The 12,557-nt window shown below is 34.3% G+C and overlaps 1 protein-coding gene across 1 annotated transcript in view; it reads left to right on the top strand.

Moving 5' to 3' along the window:
* eIF3l (eukaryotic translation initiation factor 3 subunit l) overlaps positions 1-12,557 on the top strand; it is a 64,255-nt gene that overhangs the window by 29,733 nt on the left and 21,965 nt on the right. Inside the window, exons 2-4 of the mRNA XM_089086475.1 lie at positions 2,587-2,783; positions 3,815-3,899; positions 8,506-8,632. Of these exons, the coding sequence (XP_088942601.1) occupies positions 2,587-2,783; positions 3,815-3,899; positions 8,506-8,632 (409 nt within the window). The remainder of the gene's footprint in view (positions 1-2,586; positions 2,784-3,814; positions 3,900-8,505; positions 8,633-12,557) is intronic.

Raw genomic sequence — 12,557 nt, 5'->3', positions numbered from 1 at the left:
TATTTGTAATGAAATTAGACTATCTTTGGTGATCTGTAATCGCGTATCAGCTATAATGAGGGGGGAGTGAGTCATTGTTTAGGTGGGGATAGGGTATATTCATGAAAAGTACATTTTAATGGACAAACTATTTTCTCTTCATGAGGCTTCAGATAAATTTTGAATGAGGTAGAAGAAGTAGGAAGTAATTAAAATGTTTCTCTATGCAGCTAAAATAACGTATGAAGCTAAGAGAGGAAAGGAAATAATAAATGATTCTGAACGAAGATTTTGTTAGCCAGTGGTAAAATATGAAGACGAAAAACCAGCAAATATTTCGACTAGTACCTCCGCCAAGTCGTCTTCAGTGCTAAAAAAAAAAAAAAGAAAAAGAAAGAAAAAAAACCAACCAACAAGAATCTATCTAACCTTTTAGAGTTCACTCTACAAGATCTGAACAAAAACAAATATATATTCACATATACAAGATATATCGTGTATAGCCAGTGTGGTCTTAGAAAGTATTAGCAGCTAAAATATTTAATTCCCATATCTACCAGCCCAGAGGTAGTAAAGGCAAGGCAGGCCATCATAAGCCCCGCCAGGAATTTTTTTTGGGGTGGCAAATACTGCTGAGGACCTAATTTTCAGCAATTTTCAATGGTAATGTTTTTCTTTTTCTATTTATATGAAGTACTTCAATGTATTTAAACAAATGTGTGTAATGTATTTATCGATATTAAAATCCTATTGTAGAGCTTGTGATGGCTTCAGTTATAAAGAAGATTAAAATCCTCGCAGAATTTCCATCCATACAAACAATAATACTCCTTTTCATCCAACCGACTTTAGTAGTAATTTTAACAAAGACTTTTACCAAAATTACTGTATCACCGATTTTTTAAGTATGTTCAAATTTTATCCAAAATTGAAATTGCAAATTTAAGCGCAATGCGATACTAATCAATGTACAATTAGTGGTTTACTCATTTTAAAAGACATTAACCAGGGACTCAAAGGATCGATACCTCAAATTATATCTTAGTTAGGCCTGGGTATGATTTGGAAAACAATCAGAAATTGAATAAATAGAGCTTTTCGACAGAAAGCAAGGAACAGATTTGAAATATATTTGAACAGACTATTCTTTATATAAAGGGGGGTGTCTCCTCCTTACTCTTTACTACAAAACTTAGCGTTGTCCAAATTTTTAAAGAAAATTTGCAATTGGAAAAAGAAGATGTTTCAAAGCACTAAAAACTTTTGTTGAATGAGCAAGATGTTGAGAAGGGGACAGTCCCCCTTATATAAAGAATAATTTCAAATTGTTTTAAGTTTTTAACTTGCTCCTTACTTTAGTTGAAAAAAAATTCTATTTGTTTAATTACATTTCATGAAACTGTAAAGAATTATGAATACAATACTTTTGGTAACGCAGAAAAACGATCAATATTTCAATGATCACTGCTTGTATTTCGATTGGTAATCAAACTGTTCGAGATAACGAAATGTAAGTAAGGAGAAATTATTAAGTATATGAAGGGGGCTGCCCCCTACTCAACACCTCGCTCTTTATGCTTAAGTTTAAATTTTGTCACAATTTATTAAAAAAAACTCCTGAAACACAAAAGTTGTTTAATTAGAACAGTACGTAACTTTTTTTAAAGTGCCAAAAAACTGTAGCGTGAAGACCGAGGTGTTGAGGAGTGGGCGACCCCGCTTATATACATAATACAATATATATATAATATAAATATCAGCTCCATATACAATATATATATATATATATATATATATATATATATATATATATATATATATATATATATATATATATATATATATATATGTCTCGTATATTAGTTTTCAACAGGATCATTTGGTGAGTCAAGTCTAAATATAAAAGGGGTCCATGACAATGACCTTGTTTTGAGAGGCCTCGAAGTATGATAATTCCCTCAGATACCCCCCTCCTCCCTTACTAAAGAAAGAAGATGATTCTGAAAGTATTATAAAATGAAGACTGCAAAACTTCAGGCTTTTTTAGAAAGTAAATTTGTCTAAAGCGTAAAAAATGCATATGCAAAGGACCTGAATCTTCAACAGAATATGTCGAGCAAAACTAAGGTTTGTTGGAAGTGAATTGTTTAAGATGAGGTATCTGTCTCTCGGGGATAAAAGTAATGGATCCTATATCTAAAGAATATTGCAAGTATTGCATTCTCATTTTCTATCAGTAATCAATAATTAAAGAATTATTTAATATTTTGTAATTTTGTAGTTAGCTAATAATCCCTACACTGCCTGTCCATGGAATATTGCCTTCAAAATTTGAAAGTCCATAAAATAAATGCCCTAGCAGTAATGATATTTACTAAAATATGGTTTTCTGTAGCTCTTACTGCCATGAAAAAAAAATTGGCTCTTGACAAACCCCCCTCCACTCCCCCTTACCAAAAAGTACATCTTAGGCCAAATCATTCTATAGTAGTAAGGTTCTTCATACCAATATCAAAGCATAGTGAAGAAATAGACAATTGCATTATTCGCAGAAAAAATGTTTGTATTTGAGACATTTAGGTTGCTTTAAAATTAATGAAATTTTAGTATGACTACGACGCTCGAGACTATGAATATGGCTCTGGAGACCCTCGTATGGATCTAGCTTACGAAAAACAGCAATATGCTACAAATCAGTATGCCCAGTATGCACTGCCTGATCCTGTTAAGAAGTTCCTCCCATGGTTTAGAGATGTCATTATGATGTGCCGTGTGGCTGAAATTCAACATGCATATGATGTAATGTAAGTTCTTTTCTTCCTTTTCTTTGCTGTTGAATAAGGCCTTTGTATGTAGAATTGCTCAGTTTTGTTAAAAAGGTAGAGAAAATTGATGAAAAGAATATTTTTTTGAAGTATGAATGTGTTTTAAGTGCGTTTCAGCATGATGTTTGTCAAGTTTACTTGGAAAATGGGTATTCACTATTCAATGGCGATTTTGTTTTTGTCATTTTTGGGCTTTAATCATTTTTTTGGAAAAATACTGTTTAAATTTGAACTGATAAAGATGCTAAGATAAAAAAAAGCTCATCAATTTGGATTCGAAATTACCCAAATGGCAGACACTTGAGTGCTTTGTCTTAGAGCTCTAACTCATATCAGCTTCAATAGTTAAAAAAAAGTTTTTGACTTGTTTCTCACAAATAGAGATTTGCCCTCTCCTCGTAATATGAACATGCCGGAGTGATTGGCTTGCTCTCTTTTTTAAATCATGTGCTTTCTTATTCACTTTTATATCTTTGTAATTCTATTGCCAGCAAGTCTGTAGTTCTATTGATTTTTAATTCACATTTCCATAGTAAAATATGGACTGGTTGGGATGATCCTAAGGGAGGAGAGGGGGGGGGTCGGAAAGTTTATCCTGTGTTGAGGAGTATAAATACATATTTAGCTATGGTCTAAATTTTCTGAAAGAGATCCTATTTATCAATTTAGCGAGGAGTCTCCCCCCCCCCACCTAAGCTTGGTCCAAACCATGAAAAACTGTGGCCTTGATTGAATTTTTGTCATAAAATGTTTTTGAATAAACCTTTTTTCTAACGCATTTGCCACATTAAAGTTTATAAATGAATGGAAGAAATGCTGTCACTTACAGAGCTTCAGCAGTTAAAAAAAAAAAAAAAAAACTATCAAAAGTACCAAATAATTCTTAATTTTCTATTTTCTAATAGAAAAGAATCCACATGACTTTGATAAACCCTGGTATAGTTAATTTCTGTTCATATTAGTTCTCATTAGTCCTTGAGGCTGACTTTGTGTTTTATTTTTCTTTCTAGCTTTCCAAAACTAACAGAAGACCATTTTAAAAGCTCACCATGGCCTGACGCTGATGAGATCATGCCCATAGTAGGCGATGACCCTGTAAGTGCTATATTTTCATTGTTTATCCAAAATCTGTCTTCAATCGATTGGGTGACCTTTAATTATTATAATTCTGTGTAATTTTTATAGTGCTATTTCACGGTTGCATAGGTTTTATGAATTTGGTAGTTTTATTTTCCAAGTATTTATTATAGTCCTAAACGCTGAAGGTTCTTTGTTCTAAACCAAACTTCGACTGTTGCACCCAATTTTTATCTTTCCCTATGCAGTTATAGTAAGTTCACATCTTCATCAAATATTTTGATTTCGGCAAATAAATGTTTTGTAGTGAATTTGATTACTGAAAAGCTATATTTTTGCTTTTGGGGAAAATCTATGAATATAAAAGTCTCATACAAAAAAATTGGAGCTGTATATCTAGAATTCTTTTTTTTGTGTTTGCTGGAAAAGCCAGTGAACTGTGCTTACAGAGTAGAGCTCAGTTGACCCTCCCTTGAGTAATAGCGGGGTGGTTCCATTCACTCTGGGTCGAGACTCGGGCCTCGCAGGCCCGTTGCCTCCCTCCCATTGAGTGACTATTGTGTATTTAGATTTGTTTTATTATCTTGGATCTTTTTTTCATTTCTTAATTTCTTTCTGTCCTGTGGTTTAACTTCTTGGTTTTTCCCTTTTAGAATATTCATTGCTTTTACATTTTTTTATGTTCTTTTTCCTACATTAAGGACGGTTTGTTGTTTGTTCAGACCACTGTATATAAATAATATACAGCAAGATCACGGATTAGTGATTTTTGGCTACTACATTCTCGGTGCGTACAAACAGCTCCTCCCATTTAATCTGCCAACAGCAGTCCAGTGTATATTCCCCTGGACGCGTATTTTCGCAGAAACTTTCTCAAAACGTCTTTGAAACGAATTCGAGACTTCGAAACATACTTGTAATTCCTAAAAACATCTAATAAAAACATAATAATACTAATTACCGATTTTTACATATTTATTGGAGTAAATTAATTTAAAATTAGATTCTTTAACATTTAGTGTTACAAAGGTGAAGCCAAGTTTTGCGTTCAAGGGAAATTTGACTTGTCTACCCGTGAAAAAACCTAATGTCGCTTATGTTTATACTTCTTTAAATGTTCTCCAAAGCACTTGCATCTCGGTCCGGCTTTGTATAATGGTTGAGATAGGGAATGATCATACTGTATTATGCTTATATACAGTGGTTCAGACGAAGTATGTGCGACATGATTTCTTTTTTTAATTTCGTTAGGACAAACTCTCATTTTTTAGTTATTTCTTCCTTGTTTTCCGAATTATGTCGTAGCTGTTCAGTTTGGTTTAGATCTTCCGAAACAAAAGTATGATAGTATTCACTGATTGGAAGTGCACACTGGTATTGACCTTGGTGTATCATGGATCAACTTTCACGAAACCTACTGCTTTATTTGTACTACTATTATAAAAAAAAACTAGTCTCCTTTTTTCTATATGTGCTACAACTACGACAAAATCGTTGCAAAGCTATTCGAGGCCAAGAAATCCTTAAAAGTACCAAGGACAGGGACAATAAAATCTGATTGTTGGAATTGGTCAAGTGGAAATTTAGACAACCATATGTATCTTCAATATTAAGGAATATTATGAATTTATTTTTAGTGAAAAAGTCCTCAATATGCAGTTATGCAGCTAGCAGTGGGTGCAAAATTACAGAAAAGAAACTGGGGTGAAAATCAGCAAAAATGCTAAAAATCATCTGGTACCAAACAGCTAAAGAAAGTTTAGCTGTGTAGCTTTTCTTTGGATGTCTAGTTGTCTTGGGTAATCAGCAAATTGTTAAGATTTGGATTTTTACGTGCAAAAAGCGTTGTCGAATTCAACTACTTTGGCTATTTATGGCTATCTATTTTTACATTTCAACGGGACAGCTCTGCCAAAAACGTGGGATGCCCCAAAGACTTGTAATTTGAGATAACCAAAAAAAAAATAAAATAAAATGAAAACTGTGGTTCTCGGGTATAAATAGACACAAGATAGGCCCAGGGGTGAAAAATTTTTCATTTTGGTGTCCTTAATGCTGTAAGGGCAAAAAAAACGGTGGGGGCGGCATTCAAAGACACGTCTTTGACAACTGGTGCCCGAAGTAGCTCCTTCGAGAGCTTGTGCAGGCTACATTCAATGTTTTTTTGATCCTGATAGTGTTTTTATCCCAAATTCACCTTTAATTTAGCGCCTTCAAACTGACATTGTGCCTGGCTTATATTATTCTTTTTGTAGGGAATTGTTTTGAATCCATATGGGCGAAGTTTCGAAGGGCATTTTATCCAATTATCTAGATTTGTCCTCATCGACTGCTTAAGGCAATGGAATTACATGTGTATTTTACATGTGTAAAATATATCTGACTAAAGGGACCAGAAGACTGGCAAATTTGTCCATTGTTCGATTAAATTGCTCACTAAAATACAAATCTACCTTTCGTTTCACCATTCAACGCTCTTTCTGACTATAACATTCTCTCCTGTCGTAATTGCATCCCAGCTTCCTTCTCTCTAATGCCGGGATTTATAAGTAACGTTTTGTTAATGTTATAAGTAATGTACATTGCCTTTCTATTTACAGTTGAACCGAACGTATACTAAACAGGTACTTTTTTTGCTCGTAACACGACAGTGAAATCTCTGTCGTGTTAAAAAAAATATTACCCGTTCTTGATGTTTGTTCGTTTCAGTGCCTGGATGTAGCCATAAGCGGCATTGAAAAGTTTGCTGATTTTTCCTTTTCGTATTACTTTTTTTCTCATTACCAGTTGACTCAAAATATCATATGCGAATTCGCAAATATTATATTGGGAAAAGGTGTTGTATGGTGAAGGGTGTGTTTATCTTTAAGCTAGCGAATTAATCAAACATTCGAAACATTTATAATGAATTTTTATAAACAAATTTCATATGTCTTCTCTAAATTACACCTTGGTTTTCAAATTGTTGTTTTGAGAGGGGACTAAAAAATTTTATATTAGAATCTGCTTGTAGTAGTTTTGAATTGAATTGATTGTTTTTTTTCCTGCCTCGCTCCACTTATGCATCGCACTGATATATCGTTAATCTTATCCTATTTTATCCTGTAAATTGTATATTAGTTTTGTGTGTAGGAGGATAAACATTATTATTTTTTATTGCCCTGCATTGGAGCTTCCCCCTTCCATTTTGGAAAAATTAATGATTTAATTGTGGACGATTTATATTTTCAAAAAAACAACTATTCAACTAGTCAGTCGTCAAGCACCAAGGAAGCACAAAAACTGAAAGATTTATTCGTCTGAATGTCTTTTTTTCATATATTTGTGTGTAAGAGAATAAACATTGTTGTGTTTTATTGCCCAGCATAAGAGCCTGTCTTTCCACTTGAGGAAGTTTAATTATTTACTTCTTAAATAATTTATTTAATTGTTTAATTGTGAATGATTGGTATTTTGAAAATCAACTTGGCAATCTAAGAGATTTCAGTAGTTTAGCACATGAGAATTATCATATTAAAGACGTCTTTCCGCCACCCCTATTGTTAGTGACAGTTTTATGAAAACAAATGTCAGCTAACAAACATTTTGCCAATATTTTCTGGAAAAATATGATGTACCGCGAAATTCAAAAGAAGAACCATAAAATTTAAACGTAGACTTGAAACTTAAACTGCAAAACAAGTATTAAAATGAAGATACAACATGATAAGGCAGATGGTTGATCCGCATTTACTTCTTCAATGAAAAGACTTTCAATTTCTGTTTGTGTGATGACTCTTCAATGAAAAGACTCTTCTAATAATGTTTGTGTTGTTGGATTAACTCAACACTTGTTACAACTAACGACTATTTACTGAAACGTATTTATTGGTAAAAATTATTATTCAACAATTGTATCGTTATTAGGGTGAAAATACACTTTGAACATCAAAGGTGAGCAGCATTTTAATATCGTTTTATTAATCTTGCATTGACATTTACCTTTGTTAAATCAGTAATTCTGTTCGAGAGCGCAAGATCGGGAAGAGCTTTTCTCTTGGTAGAAACTTATCTGTCTTTGGTGATGTTGTTAATTTTAGCACTATATGATGTGATGTTGTTAATTTTAGGGAGAGCGTCCATAGAACACGATTAAAATCATTCTAGAAGGCAGATTGCAATCAAATATGCTTTCAAACTTACAAAAGTAAGCGTTTGCGGTATTCTGAATTTCAAGTTTAGAATCTCTAGATTTGGTAAAAATTATTATCAACAAGTATATTGTTAGTACAGTGAAAATACTGTACATGCACATATATTAAAAAGAAAATAATTGGGTAAAGAGATTATAAGAGTATAGTCAGAGCATAAGTAAACTTGGTACAGCTCTGACCAATGGAGAAGGAGGGGTTTGGAGGGTTTTTCGGTGGGATGAATATAAAAATTACCATGTTGCTCACCTCTACCACTTTGTTTGATTTTTATATAGAGGGGGAGATTTGTAAAACAGCTGACAAAGATTGTATACTGTAGTGTACTAAATAATTTTCATAAGCGGGCGGCCAAGCCTGGATGCCCAATCCATCTCCGAGTATAGGCTTGCTATAGTGAAATTTAATGTGCATATTTTTTTTTTTCATTTCAGCAATTTATTATATTGTACAAAGAGCTTTACTACCGGCATATTTTCGCTAGAGTAACTGGTGGTCCGACTATACATCAAAGATTTGAATCGTATTACAACTATTGTCAACTATTTAACATGATTTTGAGTAAGTAGCTTCTCTAAATCTGGTTGTGATCGTTTAAACATTTAATAGTATAATCCTAGCTATGAATACTCGCAACAAATTTGGAACATTAATAAAGGCAACGCAAAAGGAAATAGGTTTACGATGGCCTTGTTATGAAATTAATTTAAAAAAAACCTTTTCACAAAATAAGTTTTTCAAAGAAAAGTAAAGAACTCCATTAAATAAAAAATGAGCAAAAATAAAATCAAATAATCTACCAAGCGTGAAACTACCACAAATCAGCATCGATGAATAAATGAAACCCAAAACGAACAGAAATTACAATAAATAACCGAGTCAAACTCAAAACGAGTAGAAATTAACATAAGTTGGGCGCAAAACCCCTATGCCTTATCAAGGCCAGAACAAAATTTGCACTTTACTGAAAAAAATATAAATGTTTTCACCTTTATAACTTTAATAGATCAGATAATATTAACATTTTAATTAATAAATATCCGTATAAGTATTTTAAACTGACAATGCACATTCATTTGTATTTTTTTCAGTAAAGTGCAAATTGTGTTCTGGCCTTGGGAAGGCATATGGGTTTTCAGCCCAACTTATGTTAATTTCTGCTCATTTTGAATTTGACTCGGTTATTTATTGTAGTTTTTGTTTGTTTTGGGTTTCATTTATTTATCGATGCTGATTTGTGGTAGTTTCACGTTTACTAGATTATTTGATTTTATTTTTCCTCATTTTTTGTTTAATGGAGTTCTTTAATTTTTTTGCAAAAACTTATTTTGTGGAAAAGTTTTTTTTAATTAATTTCTGTTCGTTTTATATTGACACAGTCTTTTCAGGGAAAAATAAAATAATACTTTAAATCTTTTCGTTTTTTTAAGAATTTATAGTCTGGCCTACTATTTTTATGCTGGAAAAAAAATTTCAGCAATTTTTAACAACATAGACTACATCTTTTTAAAAATCTGGACACAAATAATAGTGTTTAATTTAGTTTCATACCTCCTCTAGTTGCCCTTAAATGGAAAACTTGATACCATTCGCAAAAATCTGCTTACTTTTTTTGATAGTTTAGACATATTTAGGCGACTATGATTTGGTTGAATTTTAAGAGCAGAATTAGCCCCAAAAGTTTGAGCATGAAACTCACGGTCGTCCTTAGGATAATGTTGAAATACCTTATTGGGAATTAAAATTAACAAATTGCATTTTGATTTAATCTTAAGGCAACATTTAGTTTTTAAACATAATGGCAAATGGGAAGGTGGGCGTAGGACGGGGATTAGTTTCTCTCCGATCACTTTCGACTATTAAAAAGGGCATCAGCCCTTTCTATTTTCAATCGTATGAGCCCTTTTCGAAGTTCCTACGACCACTCCTTCGATACGAAGTGCCCTGGTCTAAACAACAACAACAACAAAAAATAATACATTATACCCACATCGATCTTTACTATAAAAATGTCAAGCCTTCCAATAACTTTCGACTTTTAAAAAGGACACAAGGTCTATCGATTTCCAATCGAATGAGCCCTTTTTGAGTTTCTACGACAACGCTTTTTATATACACCTTATATGCTCCCAGGACATAAATTACAACCCTTACCCTAAGGGCTGTGAGGGTAGTTGTCATCATCTAAGATCTAATTTCTAGAACTTTCAATCACGTTAAACAAAATGGTTATCTCAAAATTTTGATTGGATGTGTCTGGGAAAATGGTGGGCGTGAGAGGGGCGTTAGTCGCTCTCCAATCACTTTCAGCCATTAAAAAGGCACTAGCCTTTTCAATTTCCAATCAAATGAGCCCTTTTGAAGTTTCTACGACAACACTTTCAATAAAAACCTTATCTGCCCCCAGGGCATAACTTGCAACCCTTGCCCTGGGGGCTGGGGGGGGGGTGGGGTGTCAGTCTCAAAGACCTAATTTCCAGAACTTTCTGCAACGTTGAACACAATGGCTAACTGAAAATTTTGATTGGATGTGTTTGGGGGAATGGTAGGCGTGAGAGGGGGGGTTAGTTACCCTCCAATCACTTTCGACTATTAAAAAGGCCACTAGGCATCTCAATTTCCAATTGAGTGAGTCCTTTTTGAAGTTTGGACGACAACTATATCTATAAAAACATTATATGCCCCCAGGGCATAACTAACAACCTTTGCCCTGGGGGCTCTGGGGGATTTGTTATCCTTAAATACATAGTTTCCAGAACTTTCAACTACGCTGAATAAAATGGCTCTCTCTAAACTGTGATTGAGTGTGTTTAGGGAAATGGCGGGCGTGAGAGGGGGGGGGGGGTTAATTACTCTCCACTCACTTTCGGCTATTAAAAGGGCAATTTCAATTTCCAATCAAATGAGCCCTTTTTGAAATTTTTACAACAACATTCTATATAAACCTTACATGCCCCCAGGGAATATCTTACAACCCTTGCACTGAGGGTTCTAATGGGGTTATCATCATTAAAGACCCAGTTTGCAGAACTTCCGACTGTGATGAAAAAAATAGACATCTCGATATTTATATTAGCTGTGTCTGGGGAAATGGTGGGCGTGAAAGGGGAGTTAGCTATCCTACATTTTCTTTCGGTTATTAGAAGGGCACTAGCCATTTCAATTTCCAATCGAATGAGCCCTTTTTGAAGTTTCTACGACAACACGAAAAACCTATAAAAACCTAATATGCCCCCAGGGCATAACTTACAACCCTTGCCCTGACGGCTGTGGGGGAGTGTCCTCCTCAAAAACATAATATCTATCTGGAAATCAACAACGCTTAACAAAATGGCTATCTAAAAATGTTGATTGGATGTGTTTGGGGAAAAGGTGGGCGAGACAGGGGGACTACTTGCCCTCAAATAACTTACGACTATTAAAAATGGCACTATATCTTTGAGATTCCAATCAAATGAGCCCTTTTTAAAGTTTGTACAACAAATATTTAAGTAAAGGCTTATATGTCCCCAAGGTATAACTTATAACCCTTGCCCTGAAGACTGTGAGGGGAGTGTTCTACTCAAAGGTATAATTTCCTGAAGTTTAAACTGCGAGGACCGACTAATTAACCACAAATTTTGATTGTTCGTAACTGGGAAAATGGTGGGCGTGGAAGGGGTGCTAGGCGGTATTCTTTCATATTTGATTATTATATAGATTAGGATTTGTATCAGTACCCATTCACTAGGGCCCTTTTTGATGTTTCCGCGACAGCGTCTTCTTCAAAAACCTTATATGCCCCCAGGGCATAACTTACAACCCTTGCCCTGACGGCTTAGAGGGAGTTATCATCCTCAAAGACCTAATTTACAGAACTTAAAACTACGTTTAATAAAGTGGCTATCTCAAAAGTTTATTGGATGTGTTTGGGGAAAAGGTGGGCGTGAGAGCGGGGTTAGTTGCCCTCCAATAACTTTCGACCATTATAAAGGGCACTAGTCCTTTGAATTTCCAATCGAATGAGCCTTTTTTGACGTTTCTACGACAACTCCTTCTATAAAAACATTATATGCCCCCAGGGCATAACTTACAACCCTTGCCCTGAAGGCTGTGGGGGAGTGTCCTCCTCAAAAACATAATTTGTATCTGGAAATCATTTACGCTGAACAAAATGGCTATTTCAAAATTTTGATTGGATTTGTTTCGGGAAATGGTGGGCCTGGAAGGGGTGTTAGTTGCCTTCCAATCACTTTCGACTATTAAAAAGGGCACAAGCCACTCAAATTTCCAATTGAATGATTCTTTTTCGATGTTTCTACGACAATTTCTTCGATACGAAGTGCCCTGCTCTAAAGGAAAAAAATAATAAATAATACATTGTGCCAACATCGTTCTTATGTGCCCTTAGGGCATAACTTAAAACCCTTGCCCTGGGGGTTGTGGGGGAGTATCCTCCTCAAATACGTATGTTCTGTCTGGAAATCAACTACACAGAACAAAATGG

This window comes from Artemia sp. Qi Xiang Cuo, chromosome 3, assembly GCF_049724085.1.
Source record: "Artemia sp. Qi Xiang Cuo chromosome 3, ASM4972408v1, whole genome shotgun sequence".
Classification (NCBI taxonomy): Eukaryota; Metazoa; Arthropoda; class Branchiopoda; order Anostraca; family Artemiidae; genus Artemia; species Artemia sp. Qi Xiang Cuo.
The sequence above is the reverse complement of the archived record's forward strand: the minus strand, read 5'-3'. Positions and strand labels throughout refer to the sequence as shown.